This window comes from Corythoichthys intestinalis, chromosome 1 (genome assembly GCF_030265065.1).
Source record: "Corythoichthys intestinalis isolate RoL2023-P3 chromosome 1, ASM3026506v1, whole genome shotgun sequence".
Classification (NCBI taxonomy): domain Eukaryota; kingdom Metazoa; phylum Chordata; class Actinopteri; order Syngnathiformes; family Syngnathidae; genus Corythoichthys; species Corythoichthys intestinalis.
Window position 1 is genome coordinate 82,484,680 of NC_080395.1, and position 19,607 is coordinate 82,504,286.

At 38.5% G+C, this 19,607-nt stretch overlaps 2 protein-coding genes and 1 long non-coding RNA gene across 15 annotated transcripts in view; 2 read left to right on the plus strand and 1 right to left on the minus strand.

The window, feature by feature from the left end:
* Nucleotides 1–264, minus strand: part of LOC130919857 (ribonuclease P protein subunit p29-like) — a 35,247-nt gene extending 34,983 nt beyond the window's left edge. The window contains exon 1 of one of the 2 annotated variants that reach the window (XM_057842482.1): nt 131–264. In XM_057842482.1, coding sequence (XP_057698465.1) covers nt 131–137 — 7 coding nt within the window. In that variant the 5' untranslated portion in view covers nt 138–264. The remainder of the gene's footprint in view (nt 1–130) is intronic. The other variant, XM_057842473.1, reaches the window with a different exon arrangement.
* Nucleotides 265–5,188: 4,924 nt separating this feature from the next.
* Nucleotides 5,189–8,207, plus strand: LOC130919873 (uncharacterized). Its single transcript, XR_009064024.1, has 5 exons — nt 5,189–6,132; nt 6,617–6,704; nt 6,803–6,893; nt 6,998–7,168; nt 7,330–8,207. It is a non-coding gene; the product is annotated as an uncharacterized LOC130919873 (long non-coding RNA).
* A 2,247-nt stretch (nt 8,208–10,454) lies between these two features.
* The window catches only part of LOC130919886 (two pore channel protein 2-like), a 94,242-nt gene continuing 85,089 nt past the window's right edge, over nt 10,455–19,607 (plus strand). For 5 of the 12 annotated variants that reach the window (XR_009064036.1, XM_057842522.1, XM_057842513.1 and 2 more), the window contains exon 1: nt 10,455–10,801. Coding sequence is in view for 11 of the 12 variants with exons in the window: in XM_057842522.1 (XP_057698505.1) it covers nt 10,651–10,801 (151 nt within the window). In the remaining variant the exon portion in view is untranslated. Of the gene's footprint in view, nt 10,802–11,562; nt 18,490–19,607 lie in introns of all 12 variants that reach the window. The other 7 variants (XM_057842570.1, XM_057842535.1, XM_057842552.1 and 4 more) reach the window with 7 other exon arrangements.

Below are 19,607 nucleotides of genomic sequence, written 5' to 3' on the forward strand. Positions count from 1 at the left end.
CCATCACAAATCCACATACAGAATGCTACAACTGTAGTGCCTTCCAACACTAAAAACTACGCGATCATTTAGACATGAAAATGACGAGGCCGAGCAAGCAACTACCAAATCTTCAAAATAATGTACGTACCATCCATTTGGTTACTTTTCAATGTCCCGTCTTTTATTCACGTGTTCAAGCTTATTCAAGCTGCCGTCAGGACAGTCTTCTTCTCTTTCTTTTCTTCTGCTGCTCATTCTTCGTCATTTTCTTCAAGTTTATTAGCGGTTGGTGTCCTACATTCTGCTGTATTGCCGCCATCTACTGTGTTGGAGTGTAGACCATCGTACGTATGCATTTATATACTAGTACACTAAAATGTAATTTTCTGTTTCTTGAAGGGTTTGGTTTGGTTAAATTTCAATACAACACAAAGAAAAATAATTAAATGCGTTTATTTTTTTCATAATGTAAACACTAGAACTTGCGAAAATATATAAAAATGACCCAGTTAGAGGGGCAACAATCACTTTGCTGTGTTCCTATGGTAACCATAGTTTTTTCAATTCAAACAAACAAAAATACTGTACTTTTATAAATAAAACATTCAAGATAGAGATAAATATATCATCAATAATATGAATGCATTCATTAATTTATTTATATTTTATAGAGCCATTTCTTTTTCAAAGGCAAAAAAAGGTTTCATTTTGGAGAATTTGAATTCATGAATTCTATACAGCAGTTATATATTTATGATTAGATAGGGCTTTCCAAGGCAACGGCTCAGCTACTAAAATTCCCCAACTTTCTACTTCTTTTTCTTTCATAATCATATTCTCTGCGTTTTTTCAGTGCGCCGCACAACCAAACCTGTTTGACCAACTGGCACCGTTCAAATATCAAAATGACCGGAATCTTCGCACAACTCAGGGAAATTTTCCAATGACTCCCTAAACATTTTCGTTCGCGTGTGTATGCGGGGTTTTTTTGGGGGGGGGGGATATATATATATATATATATATATATATATATATATATATATATATATATATAAAATAAAACTTTCGAAATATATAAAATCCTACAATTTTTGACCAAATCACATAATTTACACATCAAAAATTCAAGGACGATAAAAGGAATAAAAACTGTATACAAAATTTACCAAAAACGTTTTTCCCATTCATTTCTAATAGGATCTACCATGGCAACAAAAAAAAAAAAAAACTGTGTTCCAAAATCAACAGGACGTGACCTGATATCATAAGGAAGTGACCCTGAAATGTCCCCAAATCGACAGGAAGAGAAATGATATCAGAAGGACGTGTCCCTGAAATGTACCCAAATCAAAAGGAAGTTACCTGACATCAACAGGAAGTGACCCTAAAATGTCCCCAAATCAACAGTTCTGAACAGTCACTTTCAATTCAATTCAATTTTATTTGTATAGCCCTCAATCACAACAGAAGTCTCAAAGGACTTTCCAGAGGCAATATGATACATAATTAGAAATGAAGCAACAAAGATGAATAGATACAGTTCAAGTCCTGGGTATCCCCTATCCTTAAGACCCTCCATGCCGGCAAGGAAAAACTCCAAAAACTCCAGAGTCAATTGGGAGAAAAATGAGAAACCTCGGGGAGTACCACAGTCAGGAGAGATCCACTCCCAGGACGGATAGACAGGAACCCCAGAACTGCTAATGGGAATTAGCAAGCGAAGTTATAGTCCGTAAAAATACAGTGGAGTAAAGGAGCAAGAAGAGGTCCCTCTAGTCAGATGAGACGGGGGTAGCAGCGAGGACGTCTATCCAGCCAGGGGTCCGGACAGTCAGGAGGCTGCAGCTGAAAAATAGCCCCTCCCCAGAGGGGAGGGGGGAAAGGGGACACCGGGTGACTAGTGATGAAGAGACTAGACAACTAGATATTAACATTGGAAAATAGAAATAAAGTAAGACAAGTGGTAGGTAGAGTAAGAAAAGGAGATAGAACTCAGCGGCTGTACTTCCCCCAGCATTATAGCTTCTAGTGCAGCTTAGACTAAACTGTGAGTCTACTCCGACTTCAACTAGCCTAACCATAAGCTTTGTCGAATAGGAACATTTTTAATCTAATCTTGAATGTGCAGACTGTCTCGGCTTCTTTAATACTAGCTGGAAGCTGATTCCATAAAACAGGGGCTTGGTGGCTAAAGGCTCTAGCTCCGACAGTACTTTTATAAACCCTGGGAACTACCAGTAGACCTGCATTCTGAGATCGGAGTGTTCTGTTGGGGCGGTATGGAACCAGAGCATCGGTGAGATAAGATGGCCCCAACCCATTAATGGTCTTAAATGTAAGAAGGAGTATTTTAAATTTAATTCTAAACTCGACTGGAAGCCAGTGAAGTGCCTGGAGCACAGGGGTGATGTGCTCTCTTCTATTGGTTCCTGTTAAAAGTCTTGCTGCTGCATTTTGGACTAGCTGAAGATCTTTTAGAGACCTTTTAGGACAAGCTGCAAGTAGGGAGTTACAGTAATCCAATCTCGATGTAAAGAACGCGTGAATTAATTTTTCTGCATCGCTTTTAGATAAAATATTTCTAATTTTGGCAATGTTGCGCAGGTGAAAGAAAGCCGTTCTACAGGTTTGTTTAATGTGTGCTTTAAACGATAAGTCAGGGTCAAATAAAACTCCTAGGTTTTTAACTGTGGTGCTGGAGGCTACACTTACATTGTCCAGAGTGACTATCTGGGCAGTTAAAGAGTCTCTCACACTTTTCGGGCCTATTATAAGGACTTCTGTCTTTTCAGGGTTAAGTAGAAGATAGTTAGTGCTCATCCAGGTATTTACGTATATCTCGGACGTAGGCGCTTAGTTTTTCCACTTGCCTGACCTGCTCAGGTTTAATTGATAAATACAGTTGTGTGTCGTCAGCGTAACAATGAAAGTTAATGCTATGTTTTCTGATTATATTACCTAGAGGAAGCATATACAGCGTAAACAAGATGGGCCGAGGACCGATCCTTGCGGCACACCATAACTAACTCTAGAGTACGATGATGATTGCTGGTTTACATTGACAAACTGGTACCTATTAGATAAATATGATTTAAACCAGCAGAGGGCTGCTCCTCTAATGCCTATTCTAATCTCTGCAATAAGATATTATGGTCAATTGTGTCAAAGGCTGCACTCAGGTCCAACAGAACCAGGATCGAGACTAATCCAACGTCAGCGGCAAATAACAAGTCATTAGTTACTTTAACTAATGCGGTTTCAGTGCTATGATGAGCTCGAAAGCCAGACTTGAAATGTTCAAATAAACTATTGTCCTGTAGGTGCTGACAGAGCTGTTTAATTACCACTCTTTCAAGGACTTTGGAGAGAAATAGTAAGTTAGAAATAGGTCTATAATTGGCCAAAATATCAGGATCAAGAGTAGGTTTTTTTCAAGAGCGGTTTAATAACTGCATATTTAACTTGACAGTTCTTGACTGTAGATTGATATGATGTAATATTTATATGCATTATCATAGACTTCATAGACTTATGAAGTCCTTGGCATTATTTAGATTTAAATATTTTATGATTAGATGTAATATTAAGATTTGGATATAGGATTTAAGGTTTAAATTATTATATTTAGTTCCAGATTAAGTGCAACGTGTACTACATATATTGTTAAATTAAATATTGTTTAAAATATGCACACACAAAAAACAAAAAAAAAAGGGCCATTTTGTGGTGCTAAGTGTGACAAAAATTTGCCGTTGCGCCCTAGAAGTGACAGCGGAAGTTATTTTTATCAGTATGACAATGATGCAGCAAATGTGAATGGAACATGAAAGATCAGGCGATATTATTTTGTGACAATGGTTGAGTACAGATAGGGGGTGCGGGTGTTTGCCTGTGTGTGGGGGGTGCGTGTGTGTGCACATATACATATTATACAGCATCATTATAAAAAGCATTTAATGTATAGTGTCATTATGTATTTACCGTAATGTTTTTTGTTATTTACTCTGATTCTAGGGTACGCCGATTCGACCACAAAAACCACGAACGGCTTGAGCGCTGTGTAATTTGCCATCCTTATTACGTTTAGCGTTTCCCAGCAAGGTTCTTTTGTCCATAGTTGGAGTTTATATACGTATATATATATAAATATATATATATACACAATGTACACATACATACATCTTGGCACTGTTTGTGTTCAATCCTCAGATCAAGCTCAGTTGTTGTTGAAGCTTTTGAACACTTTTGACCCATTATGAAATACTTTGTTGGATTCTTGTTCATTTCATTCATTTTTGTTGTTTTATTGCTTTAAAACTTATATAGACAACATTTCAACAGTCAAGTCTTTATTTTAAAGGGAACATTTTTGACATTAGGCTTAATCTTTGAGTTAGCGAGGGTTTAATTACTGTAATTTTCAGACAATAAGCCGCTACTTTTTTCCCTCGTTTTCAAATCCTGCGGTTTATAGTCCAGTACAACTTATTTGTTCATTTTTTTGGGGGGTTAACAGATAACACTTTATTTGACAGCGTCATAAGACCGTCATAATTATGACATGACACGCTCTTGGGCATTACTGAATGCTTATGACAGATGTCATTCGGTGTCATCTGGCAAATTATGGCACTAACTTAATTTATGTCCAGCTCAGATCTTTTACATCTATTCAAAAGTAAGATAATTTGCCGGATGACATTAAATAACATCTGCTATAAGCATTCGTTAATGGTAATGACATTGTCATGTCATAATTGTCATTGTCTTATGACTGTCACTGTCAAATAAAGTGTTACTAAATACCATAAATAGCAATCAGTGAAACAACTGGAACAGTAACTAAAGAAATAATTGGCACAGAACATGAATTTTGATTGTTATTTACATCTGTAGCTTTGTAATGCATGCGAAGAGGCAGGTTGAATGACGACAGTGTTGACAGCTGGTGGCAGCAGAGGTTGGCTGTCTCACCCAGGGGAGCAGTGATGGCCAAATGAAGCTTCCTGAAGCAATTAAGCTTTGCAGCTAATTGGTTCAAAGCTTCATGGTGGTTCATTTGATCTTCTGACAGTCTTATGATGCCGCTGTCAAATAAAGTGTTACTGATGAATATTTTCTGGTGTAAATATCCCATAATACAATGAAAAAAGCTGCGGCTTCTAGTCCAGTGCGGCTTAAGAATGAACAAATGTCGTTTTCGTGTCAAATTTGGTGGATGGCGGCTTATAGTCAGGTGCGCCTTATAGTCCAAAAATTAGGGTAGTCGGTGGAATTGATTTCAACAAATTAGCTAGTGTGAGTCATAGGTGCCTGCTTGGCATGCTAATAAAAAAAACATATTAACAGATCAAACCTAGTCAAATAAATTCAAAATGCAGATCCTTGTTCCAAATACCCATGTGGCCAAAACAATGTCACACCAAACTGCCGTAATTCATTTCATTCTGAAGGACTATTTTTTAGATGCGTAATGCGACCACAATAGAGAGGAATGCTTCGACCATTCATGCTCAGTCTGCTGGGGAGTCCGTTTTCGTTCCCACAAAAACAAAAACAAAAAACAAAAAAGTGTAAAAAAAACTATGTGATATCATTCCGCCTTGCTAGCCTAGACAGCCTGTTTCCTGCAGAGCTGCTGGATTACAAATGTTGTTATTCATACTACAATTATTGACATTCTATGGTAAGTTTTAATAACTTTTTTCTATAAACATAGCCAACACTATTGATTGCATAGGTCATCTGTGATTGTCTTGCGTGCATATGTTGTTTTTTATTGGTGTGCTAAGTAAGCACCATTGACATTGGCATGTTAGCTTAGCCACTCCGGAGCCCTGCAACTAACAACTAACAAACTGCAGGGGATTTGTTGAAATAAATCCAGCGACTTAGGGTGAATCCCATTTCACCCCTTGGCCCTACCCCTTCCCCTCCGTTTTGCGCGTTCATGTTTAGGGGTAGGGCTGTCCCAATTCACGCTAATGTGCAGGGGTAGGGGTAAGGGGGAGGGCTTTCCACCCCTCCTAACGGAGGGCCATGACTACCCTCACTCCAAACGGAGGGTTACGCGAAATTTCCCAGGGTGCAAAGCGATTACCCCGAGAATCATTTCCAAAATGGCGGAGCCAAGGAAAGAAGTACACAAATGTAAGTAGCTCTGTTTATCCCTAATTTAACTATTTTAACAGTTTTAAGTTGTGATAACTGATGTATTGTGTGAGCGGGACTTACGTCGCAATGTGTAGTTTTTTTCTGCTATAAACGCACATCGGCGAAATCGCTCTTTATTGCATTAATAAGGAATCAGTCAATGCATGTGAAGATGCTGGGAAAAGTCGAATAACAACATGGTTGTTTTTTTTATAATTCACGAGCAATGTAATGACGTCGCAATGTGCAGTTTTTTCTGCCATAAACGCACATCGGCGAAATCGCTCTTTATTGCATTAATAAGGAATCAGTCAATGCATGTGAATGTGCTGGGGAAAGTCTAAAAACAACACAGTTGTCGTTTTTTAAAATTTGCGAGCAATGTATTAGATTGACCATAGAGAAGTTGCTTTTGAGCGACGTGTGCGTCATTTCGCTACCTATTATCACAAGTATTCATGTTCGTGAATGTGATTCACAGGGAGTCAAGCACAAACAAAGAGCCTTACCAGGTTTGAGAACCAAGAACGGTTCTTGAAGTCAAAAGCCTCGGCCAAACAACAGTGGGAGTGAGTAATTATCTCTGCTAAGGAGGTTATGTTTTTGCCAGAGTTTGTCTGTTTGTTAATTAGCAATTCATAAGTTATCCCTCGCATTTACAACACAGGAAGCTGATCAAGGAGCTGGGGCTGCAGGGGAAGATGTCCTCCCAGCAGGTCTCCAAAAAATGGGAGAATTAAAAAAAAAAAAAGTACAAGGTAAACAGTAATGCCCGTTAAGTAGATGAATACTATGTACTCCTGAAATATTGTCAGCGAGCAATGAAGTACATTCACAATTGCCATTGTCTTGCTTCTTACAGGAGCTGAAAACTCCCTGCTCTGGGGGTGGGACAGATGAAGGCCAGGAGACCGCCACAACGTGGCAATATTATGAGGATATGCACGCGGTGCTGAGAGGAAGGGCAGCAATAAACCCTCCACTCTTGGTGGATCCATGCGCAGAGGGGGATGTCATCATCCAAAGTGCTTTGGTAAACATACAGCCATATATTGTTTTTTTTTTGGTTAATGTGCATGGTATGTCCAAATAATGATGTATTGTACACACAGCCACCACTCCCTCATTCTGTAACACCTTTTTTCTCAATGGATTGAAGTGCAAGCTGTAATGTAATGTTGTTTGTTCCCCTAGAACGTCGCTGAGCCCAGAATGTGCCACGTGCTGTTCCTGCTCCAGTCACCCCACCATCTCTTCATTTTGTTTATTGATGGTTGTCTTATGTTCATTTTTTTAATCTGGTCATATTCATACTGTTTATTTTCTGTAGTTGCTCCACACACTTTCAGACACTTTAAGCTGTAATTTGCACTATGTTCACTATTTCTGAAAAGAAGCTGCTAATAAAAGAAAGGAATAACAATTTGTGAGCATGATTATCACATCAGCATCATATGAATGAAACGGATATTGGTTTGAAGAGATTTATTTTGTAAAATAAAAATGTGATGCATTACATTAGAATGTAATGGGAAAATGGGAGAAAAAGCGTGAAAAAAAAGAAAACGATCACCAAAAATTATATACATTGCACATCAACACACGAGCCACCACGATGTAAGAGAGTCCATGTGCCAACCAGTATATATAGATCAGGACCTCCAGTTGCCCGTCCCAACCATGGTCCTGCTCTCTCTGCAGCAGCTTTTGGACAGCGTTTATGGCTCTTCTGCTGAGGTGTAGGTCCCACCTCAAGTCCGCCTCAACATTGAATCACAACCTTAGAACAGGTATATTATGGTCCAACCGGCAATAATTTGTGGGATGACCCATTTGCTGGAAAGAAAAACATGGAAAGAACAGGCTTTCATCCTCCCAAACCAACACATTGATGGCACACACAATGCAGTGAATGTATTTATGTATTCACATCTGACCCTGGTACAAAAAAATGGGTTCAAACCCCCCTGAGCAGCATGTTTATCTCAAACGGAAGGAGGCGAGTAACAAAAGCCACACGTTAGCTGTTGCTTTTTGTTCGGTTAGCCAGGCTAGGACACTACTCCAATCAATAAATCAACAAATAAAAAAAGGCAAGCAAATTGTTTCTGTATAACAAAATATCACGAATGTACAGTTAAAAGGACTTTCAAACACAAACACATTGTTTCTTTCACACGCTAGCTCTGGAGGCTACCAACCATTTGTGCTGGCTGGACACTAAAAAGTGCTCACTCACACGTGTTATTTGTATTACTTTCTTATTCTACATACCCCAGCAAGATACAGCAATGCTCCCAGATGTCGAAGACGCCTTCGCCTGATGGCCTTTCGTCGATACGACGCAGATATTTGTAAAAATAGCTTCATAGCCAAGGAGAGTGTGGGCACCACAGCAGTAGGCGTGTCTGTTTAGTTCGGTCGCTTTTTGATGACGTCACAACTGGCGGAATGGACTTATGACGTACTTGAGTGTGAAGGGGTGTCCCAATTCGTAGGGCTAACGTTTCAAGCCCTACCCCTTATCGCGCCATTTGAAGGGCCAAGGGCTAGGGGGAAGGGGTAAGGGGTAGGGCCAAGGGGTGAAATGGGATTCACCCTAATTAAACCCCCGCTTACTCAATGAATAAGCCTCACGTCAAAATTCTGTCCTTCCCCTTTAAGTTCATTTATAGGAAAGTCAATTACAGGTATATGGAGGAAAACACATGACTTGAAGTTCCGCTCTGAGACCCCCAATTTGTCCAAATTTGGAAACTGTCCGATATGCACGTGTGATATATCATTGAAGCTTCAAATGTCAATTTTCTGGGGGAAGAAAAATTTTGAACAGGAGGACATTGAAAAAAAAAAAAAAAAAACACTTTTAAACAGCAAAACCCTAACTGGAAATGAGAGCACGCGAGAGCAGAATTAAAGACGCCATGATTTTAACGAGACATTATCGCATACCTACCTCGTTTCTGTTGTGAACGGCAAGCCGTTGAGGCGGATCCAAATCACAGACCAAGAAACAGAAATAGTGAATGTTTGTATTTAATAAGTACAACAAAGGGAGCGCGCCAAAATTGCGAGTATACCAATTTACAACTAAGGGAGCACGCCAAAAAACGCGAGTATGAAAAGGTACAACTAAAAGAGCACGCTCTAAGACGCGAATATAGCAGAGTACAACATTCTAACTACAAGATCCAAAAGAACATAAAAGTAAAAATGATCAAACCAGGACACGATCGTAGAAACGTCGGGAAGCTCGAAGGATGATGCACACACAGCGGTAAGCAAGGCAAGTAACACGCAAACAAGCAATAGTCCGACACTCGCAGACTGTGGCCGGAGTCCTTAAATAATGAGCGCTCCAAATGCGCCACAGGTGTGTTGCAACGGCCCCGCCCATCCAGCTGAATCAGATGCTGGAATGAAAAAACGAACTGAGAAGGCATACAGATATGACAGTTTCAATCCAAAAACTCCATATAGCTTGTATCATCGAGTGTCAAGACACAGATGTGAATGGCCACAGCCCAATTTTTGGGGGATTTTATGGGTGAAACATGGTAATATAACAAGGGTTGCGATGCAAAAATCTTAGACATGAAGGAGTAACTGAGATGTTCATTTTCATATATTTACCCTTTTAAATGTTTTTTTTTCTTTTCAATTTTTCTTTGCTTGGATCGATTATTTATCATCTAAAATATTGGGGAAAATGCGACAGTAACGAAAAAATTACAGTTAAGCAATAGTTATGAGGTAGATATCCGTGACTTTTTTACAGACAGTAATTTTTTTATTGTGACGTAATTTGTTTAAAATTTAAAAAAATGTGAATGAATAATTTTTTAAAGTCGTTCTTTTTTTAAATGAAATATTAGACATCAATTAAGGATTCTAAGCTAAAAATGAGACATTTTGAATAATAATTATAATTATCTTGTTTTTATGGCTGGGTTGAAACCAAAGCGGTTGCGCAACGTCTGTAAACGGGGGTTTCCGGGGTGAATCAGACAAATTAAAAATAGTTTGGGGGCTTAATGCGCCATGAATCTGCTATCGCATCATATAGACATATTGTTCTATCAAACACAACAGTTCTTTTGGCTTAAAATACAGCAGTGTATTCTAAAGAAGGGTGCAAGAGCAGAAACTGCTTTGTCAGTCTTGTCTGATTTCTACCATATGCAATGACATTTTTCGGCCATCAGGAGGGCACTGCCCCCTCCGCCCCCCCTCAATCTCCGCCAATGCTTTTGGCCCAAGGTACCAAGCAACGACGTACAATGACCAATGTAGGTGGAGTCTCGTGGATAGGAAGTCATTGTAAGGTGACACTTTAGTGAAGCAGAGAAATAACTTCCTTTTCTTACGATCCCCGTGGCAGCTCAGAAGTTGTACTTCAGAACTACGTATGAAAAAAAAAACTGGTTACACATTTCACAGCCGCCAACTAAATGGTTACTCAACAAGGGTTGAGCGTCAAAAGCGGGGAAAAATATAAACGCGTGGCTTTGTTGAATGGATTCAAAGAGTCTGCTGGGAGATAGTGCCGACGCAACCTACAGAGATTACGGATGCCGCTCAGAAGAAGAACGCATAGTCGGGGATACTACCGGGCGGCGGATTTTCCCGGCGACATGTGATTCGGCCAGTGTCTGTCAACAAGCAGGTGAGGTACTCGCTCGATATTTATTTAAAATGAGTCATGACTACTACCAAGGCCTTGATCCGGAAAAGTATATATAACTGATAGATATCACTTTTTGTTTGAGCGTTTCTTATAAGTATTTTGTCACGTTTACAACTTTATAGAGGTTTAATAGATGACATTAACAATATTTTCTCGTTGTCGAGCAGACCTAAGATATGTAAAATGACGTTTTATAAACTTTAATTTTGCACCCGTAAGCAACTTGTTCTTTCTGTCGTTCTTTATTTTTTTCAATTTAATGGTGGCGTATGACGTAGGGGGTGACTTTCCTCTTACCACGGTTGGATCATGTAATCAGTGGTTAAAGTGGGATTTAGCGTTATACTTATATAGCGCTTTTCCACATTTCAAGGCGACAGGTGGACGAGCCTCAAAATTCGGTGTTGCGGTACAGTAGGGGAGACTGGGGTAATGTGAGATAAGTGAGGGAGCACATTTGTGTTCATACAACCATCATGCCCCTACCAATTCACCTTGTCCATGAAGAAGAGAAGAGATTTTTTCCCCCACAAAAATATATATTTTGGATGTAAACGTTAATTTTCTTTTCTATCAACTTAATCAGCTGTTGTGGTAAAGCAAATCGATTTAGCTTGAAAATATTTTACTACACATGTTGATCTACTAACAACATAGCCTGTGTTGATAGGAGAGGTTGTTTTCACAAAATTGTGGCGATGGGATAAAATGAGAAATCTCACTTCACTCCTTTATGTCAGCAGTGAATCTACACAACATCACATCTGGATTTAGATCTACTGAATTTGCTCTGATGAAGCATGTGCACCATCCATGGTGTCAGACAGGCCAAACCCTAAGCTGCAGAAGATCTGGATGGCCCACCCATGCAGATGATCCACCTGCAAATGAACCAATTGTGTCAGACAATTCAGTAGCGGATACTAATCCATCCACTGCACATTGTACACCTGAATAAACCTGGTCAGCTGACTCAGATGTGCCACATGGTCCCAGCCAGAAATTGTTACAGCTGCAAAGAAAAGACCACCCCGAAAAAGAAAACGACCAAAAAGAAAATTGTAGTTAGCAGCTCTGAGGAGATTGATATCCTCGTCCTACTTGACGATTAAGAGAGTTCTGATGATGAAAGAAGTGATTAAGGAAACATAGTTCTGGTTAGTAGTGGGAACCTCTTGGTACCTCACGATACGATACGTTTTGCGATACAAAGCTTCCAATAATGATCTCACGATATGGCGATACAAGGATTATCGAATGAATGAACGTTCGTTCGACCCTCCCAATCTAAATGGATTGGGCGTCGAGCACCTCCAATGGCAGCCATAGAGTTAACCAAGACACTATTATGGTGGAAGATTTTGGTAGCAACTTGTTGGTTCCTTTTTTTTTTTTTTTTTTTTTCTTTTCCTAACATTGACACCTTTTTAAAACGATATCTCGATTCTTGGCAGGAGCATATCGATAAGTTTTTGGGATACAAAGTATGTGTCACCATTTTTATATTTTATCACACGCCTAGTTCTGGCCATGGGTAATTTTGTCTATTATGTTATGATATATGATCATATTCTATTATGGTGTATTAGATCTTGAGTTGCGTTCAGGTATTTAAAAAAATGTGTTTCATCCGCCAATCTGAATGTTTTATTGTCAAGCTACGTGTTAGGATTCTAACTTTCACAACATTTGTTATGATTTTGATACGAATATGGAAAAAGTAACTAAGTTGACACAATACTACTTTTTTTTAACTAGTTATATTTTCAATACTATTCATCCTGAGTACATTCTGATAATTTCCATTGCTCGGAAACATTGTAAATTAATGGGAAATATGTCAACTTTACTGGTTTGATGTTTTAACTTGCTTGGAGAACAAATGTAAAAAAAAAAAAAAAAAAAAAAATCTCACATTGCCCCAGTCTCGCCTTGGTCAAATTACATACATGATGGCAAAAAACAAAACAAAAAAATTTCAAAAATTTATTGGCTTTATTCTCAAAGGAGAAGTACTAACATTGCTAACTGATTCAAAGAAACAGCAAACTAACAACGTGACAAAGCAACTTGGACAAAGACTAAAATGAAAACCAAAACTATATTTATACCAGGGGCGTTACAAGAACTAATACAATACTGGGGCACAGCGGGGTACTGGCAAGTGGGCAAAAACATTTTTTTTTTAGCCCAAAAAGTCAGAAATAGCGCTTTAAACTATATATAATTAAATTTATTGCCCCCCCTTCTTTCGACCAAAGTTACTTGACCAAAATACAAGTTTCTGTAAAAAAAAAAAAAAAAAAAAAAAAACAGTGACTGCTTTTTGTTTTTCAGCCATCAGTATTCAAGATCAAAATTGGGACATCCCTTGTTGATAGTCAATTCAAGTTACTGTCACTCGCTCACGTAATGTTAGCCCTTCGGAGGGCTAGGTTTCTATTGATGATGACCACTGTCGATGCATGGCTAACGTGTCTTACATACAGGCTTTATTTAATCTGTAAAAACACAGCGTAGTAGAATGATGAGGGTGTAAAATTAAAACATAATACACCTAACTGTCAGTTTTAGCTCAGTAGTCATTGTTGAATAAAACACCAAGTAGCACTGGTGCCTAATGTGCTCCAATACAGCAGTTATCATACATTTATTTTGAACACTGCAAAAACTCAAAATCCTATCAGTACTTACAGTTTAGACTAACTTAAAACTTAACTAGAACTTAAAAATAGCTTGACACAAATGGAAATTCAATTGAAACACGTGGGAAAACACCTAGCTTTTAAGTGATGTGTGTTATCAAGCGTAATTACATTTTTGGTAAGAAATATGTTTTTTTTATTTTTTATATAAGATCTAGAAGTTTTTTGAGTGAAAGCAGAGATTTTTTTTTCTAGTCACATCTGAGATGCAATTGTTGGCTGTTTTCAACAATGTACATCGAAAATAAAGACGTTGATTGACTGAAGATGGTTCAATATTGGATTAAATGTCTTTTTTTCTCATGTATATTTATAATTGCTCTTTACCTTAAAAAAATGTTTTATCCGATTACTTGATTAATCGATAGAATTTTCAGTCGATTACTCGATTACTAAAATATTCGATAGTTGCAAACTTGCAGCCCTAGTCTGTATTTTGCCTGGCACGGCCAGTCCCCCTGTATTTTTCAAACACTGAGAGAAAAGTCTGGGAACCATCCCATTAACGGCCTCTCGAGCAGGTACAAAATCAATCGACAACTCAGATTCGTTTATTCGCGTGACGTGTTCTTAACGAGCAACGTCACTCTTGCGCGTCGGAAGTCATCTCCACAACAACACAAGGTGAACAGGAGAGCCGAGAATATGTTCAAATCCACGGTAAAATCAGTTTTAAATTACCAAAAACACATTGACACGAGTCATTGACAACAGTCTGTCTCGCGCTAGCCATGTTGAATAAACTCCGCTCTCCTCGTATGTTTACTTCACCGCGCAAGTCCCTCGTCCTGCACTCGTCGTTTTACTAACGTCACGTCTGCCCGTCGCTGATTGGTCCACTCTGCTGTCTGTTTGCTGTGACTTGCTCCGCCTTGGAAATTGTAACCGCTGAATGGTGGCCAGACTCAATAGCTGGAACAGCGGTGAGTCTGGTGTACCAGGCAAGTATTGACTTATACTAATTTTTATGTGTATTGGTTCAGCCGACACCGTTCAGTTCAAACCTTTGTTTTAAAAATGACTAAAGAAGCATTTTGAAAACTTCCAGAATTTTTTTTTCGGATTTTATGAGCAAATTTAACTTGCATTATTTGAACATAAATTATATTACCATTCACAATAAATACAAACTTGTTAATCATCCCTTAACTATCCGGGAATGCAAAAAATTAAACATTTGTCTTAATATCACACAAGATTTTCTAAAGAAAAGAAATTAAATATAACTGAAAATCTTCTTTGTCAGGAAATAACAACAAAAAACAATTGAGCCGTTTTCCTGGTAAACTACTGCTTTTTTCCACAAGTACAACCAAACTAAAAAAAAAAAAAAATAAAGCTCCTGTGGAGTGATTTAAGACCACATAAATAAAATTAAAAGTAAAATTCGGGAGAAAAAGGTAAAACTCGGTTCACTACATTTCTCACAGTTTAATTAACAGTAGAAAACACAGTTTTGCAGGTTAGCAACTTCACACAGTTTAATGTTATGCTAACTCTGATGCAGGTCAGACTTTCACTTGCAAAATTAGTGTTGTTCTCCACTTCCACAACATTGACATATTTTTACATTTGTTACAGTGGCTGCTGTTGGCTGGAAAAAAAAACTTCTAATATGTCTAATATCTTCTAATGTGTGGGTGTCTGTGGGTGGTGGGGGTCAAAGTCATTAGCCAATAAAATGTGCGGTTAGGAGGAAAAAAATGGACCGGCACATTCAGAAAGTTAAAAGAGATAAATGTAATTCTGAACATAATGAAAATAATTTACTTAATAATAATGGGGTCAATTACAACAGTTTAAACATATGGGAAGTGGTGGAAGTTGGTGGGGACAATTTGAGCATCCTAAAAAGTTGCTAGTGTTTTGTCCCTACCGTCCCTATGCAAACCTACGCCCTTGATCCAACCACTCTTCCTTCACTCTGAAGCTTGCTCTACTTTGTCTGGACTGTAACTGTTATGCAATTAATCAGTGTTTCCCAACTGTACATGGTGACCCAAATTGGTTTATGTTCCCTAGGGGGTTATCTAGCTTACCTTTCTCATTCCTCCTTGCTGATTTATCTTTGCTGCAAGCTAACAACTTTAATATATCCACTTGCAAGAGTAATACTGTTTGAATCAAATAGAAATATAAAATAAGACATCTTGTTACAGATTACAGGGACTGCAGTAACAAATAAAATGCTAGTAATACAGCTGGAAATGATGATGAGCATACACACAAAATTGTTAGCTGGTATATCCAAAATTAATTCATACAGTTTGATTCATTTTGGTCATATAAACAAATGGCAATAAACAGCATCAGTAATGATACAAGTTCAGATACCTCAAATCATTTTAACACAATACTCTCAATCAAATCGCATTTAATTGTAACTGTATTCATAGCCAGTACGCTAAAAGACAGCAGCTAATCTGCAACTTCAATTTGCGGTCCGAGTAGTTTACCGCAGTTAACTGCCTGACACACAAAGAGTAAAGTTGAACCATTTAAAGGGCAACTGAAGAGCTTTTCAGATTTCGCTCTTAAGTGTTTTACTCAGTTGAATTGTATTAAATGCGTCATTCGCTCTCTCAAAAAGTCACATTAAAAAAAAAAATAATAATTGACCGCGTAGTTTTTGAGTTATGGCCATAGCAACACCATAGCAACGAGGGACGCGCCGTCCTGCCGACCCCTACCTCATGACGTAACTTCCAGGAAGCCTCGCCACCACTCTGAACGCGGAAATATAGCACCACGCTATCCTCGCCATATATTGCAAACATTTTCTGGGTTTTACTCGCGGGATTCGTCATGCCATCTCGATGTGTAGCGATGAATTACTCACAGGAAGATTCAAGACTCTAGGAGTGGTCCCAAAACAACTTCTCCTGCAAAGGTTTGGACCGTTTTTGTTAGCATGCATACAGGTCCCCAATCGGCTCATTGTTTTCTTCATTTCAGCCACGACAGCTTTGAAAACCTACAACAATGCAACCTTGGTTTTGCAAAGACGTAAGTAGAACATTAATGGCTTTTTTTGATAAACGAGGAGGACTCCTACTGCCTGTTTGTTGTAGTGCGACATTTTTTTTTTTTTTTTGCTGTTGGCCTGTCATAAGTAGATAGGTTGGCTGACGTCGTCTACTCGTGTGATTTTATTACTATATCAATAGGTGTTATGTAATTTCAAATGTCCCCAGCACCAAAGAGGTCCTTGGCTCGTTTTTTATACTTTAACATCAAGGTCTGCCTATTTGAAGAGGGAACAATAGCATCAAATAGATGCTGCTATGACTGGGGAATTATTATTTGATCACCAAGAAATTATTATTAAATTAAAATTAGGATTCATCCAATATTTTCATGCTGCTGTGATTTTTTTTTTTCTCCAGGAAGCCAAACATAAAAAATTAAGTGGCGGAAACCCTCAACACGATGAAAAAAGCGTTGCAAGTCAGTTGCCACCCAGTTTCCCAAAATCAAGACAGAGTGGGTCGAGTCATATGATGACCGAAGGGATGCGGTGTCCAGCGATGACGACTGAAGAGATCCTATGAGGCCTGCCAGATGCTGAATTACTTCCGTCTGCGACATCAGATGACGATGATTTAGGAGAAATAAATGTAGCAAATTTTGATGACATGAAATCATAAACTAGTCATATACAGTGCTGCTCGAAAGTTTGTGAACCCCACAGCGATGGTCAGATTTTTTGTAAAAAAAACTAAAATAACCTTATTAAATGTTAAGTTATACCCAAATCCACAATACTGACATTCCAAATAATGGACTGAAACAAAAGAAATAGTTATATTGTCATTCTTTATTTAACAAAAGTGGTTGATTTAAGAAAAACTCAGATATCATGTGTGCAAAAGTATGTGAACCCCTTCAGTTAATAGGATATTGCGCCTCCTTTTGCAGAGATTACCTCAACCAAACGGTTTCTGTAGTGACTAATCAGCCTCTCACATCTACTTTGGGGGATTTTTGCCCATTCTTCCTTGCAGAACGCAGTCAGTTGAGAGAGGTTTGATGGGCGTCTGGCATGAACTGCTCGCTTCAGGTCCCGCCACAGCATTTCAATGGGATTTAGGTCAGGACTTTGACTGGGCCAGTCCAGAACACGAATCTTCTTCTTTTTCAGCCATTCCTTGGTTGTATTGCTGGAATGCTTTGGATCATTATCATGTTGCATGATCCACCTTCTGCCAAGCTTTAACTTCAAAACAGATGGCGTCAGGTTATGTTCTAGGATTTGACAATATTCCTCAGAATTCATGATTCCCTGGACTATGTGGAGTTGTCCAGGTCCTGAGGATGAAAAGCAAGCCCAGATCTTGACATTCCCACCTCCATGCTTCACTGTTGGGAGAAGGTTCTTTTGGTGGTATGCAGTGTTGACTTTTCGCCAGACATGGCGGTTTTGGTTGTGACCAAACAGTTCAATTTTGCACCTACATCAGTTGATGAAAACTCTTTTTAATTTAGTCTCGACAACACAAGTGTTAAAAAAACAAAAAAAAACTACTGAATTGATTGATTAGGAAATCAGGTTGAAATAATAGAAAATTCCAAAATGTTGAGGGGGTTCACAAACTTTTGAGCAGCACTGTATACAGTACACATTTTTTAAAAGAAAAATCAAGTTACCTTCATATTTTAATGATAATGCATTATCTTTGTATAGAGAACACTTCATGCTACAGAAAAGAGTAAATACATATACATAAATCTGGTATCATTTATTATTGTGGCCTTTTAAATATTTTTTCAGAATGTAATATAATTACAATATATTATATACCAATAGAATACATTAAACAGTCAACAAAATGTGTCAATGTTGTTAACAATTTATGGTTTTATTTTTTTAATGTAATTCATGCCCCTGTCAGTGCTTCAGCCTCCTCAAGTTTGGCTCTCACGTCTGGGATCTCCTGATGACACAGGCATACTCTTGGAAGGGTAATTACTTGACGGTTTACAGCAACGCCTGGAAAATAAAATGGTTTTGTCATTTATTTTGAAATATCAATAACATATCATTCATTTAGCCACATTTGGGCTAGCTTTATCATATTTAGATCGGTAGGAGCTGTCCCATTACCTAATATCCAGTTTTAGCTATGTGTAGAGCATTCATTTAGCCACATTTGGGCTAGCTTTATCATATTTAGATCGGTAGGAGCTGTCCCATTACCTAATATCCAGTTTTAGCTATGTGTAGAGCATGGAAAAAATATACAACCATGTAATCGCATTCTGATAAAAAAAATCACGATGCTGGACTTACCACTCACTCTCCCGTTCGTGAAGTGTCGAGCTTTCAATTGGCGTCATGACGTCATCTGACGCCTCAGGTTCAAACGTGTAGGGATTAATTGTAGTTCATCTTTCCTGGGAGCCTTTGCCATCGGTAGCGTCACGAAAGAGCGATCCTGAATGGTTACCTTTGGTGGAAATATCACTGACATCGTTGTTGCTGCTATACTAGCTGTGAGTAGTCTTCTGTTGCCTACGTCACACTTCCGGGTTTGCGAAGGGACCATTAACGGAGTGCAAAAAAACTAAAAAAAAAACGCAAATTATCCTTACAAATACGTGTTGATAATGTCATGGTTGTTTTGATGAACTTGTCCCAAGTTTATATTCATAAAATTACACCAAAATCCGGAAAGGTCTTCGGATGCCCTTTAAATTCACAATTCATGGGAATAGGCCACCAAACAAACATCAACAGGGGCAAAAACGAACAACAAAGATGGGCAGTTTATCTAGCACCAAACTGTAAAGCAGGTGGGAAGATGTCATTTGCACTGTCGACTGTATCAGCACACGCAATGTAATATTGATGATGCATTCATCTGTTGTTGGAGTCATCAAAAAAAAGGATTCTCTATTACACGGTGTCTATAAAAAGGGCCATACAGTCAGTCAACTTGTGATGTACCGTTGCAGCATTAAGATAGGCTACTCCTCTTTGTAGCAACCATTGTTTTATCCTGCATTACGACTGTACGACACGTCAAGGTGTCAAAGGTGCTTTGTGGAAATTTCAACTGTTAGGCCTGTCACTGCCAAAG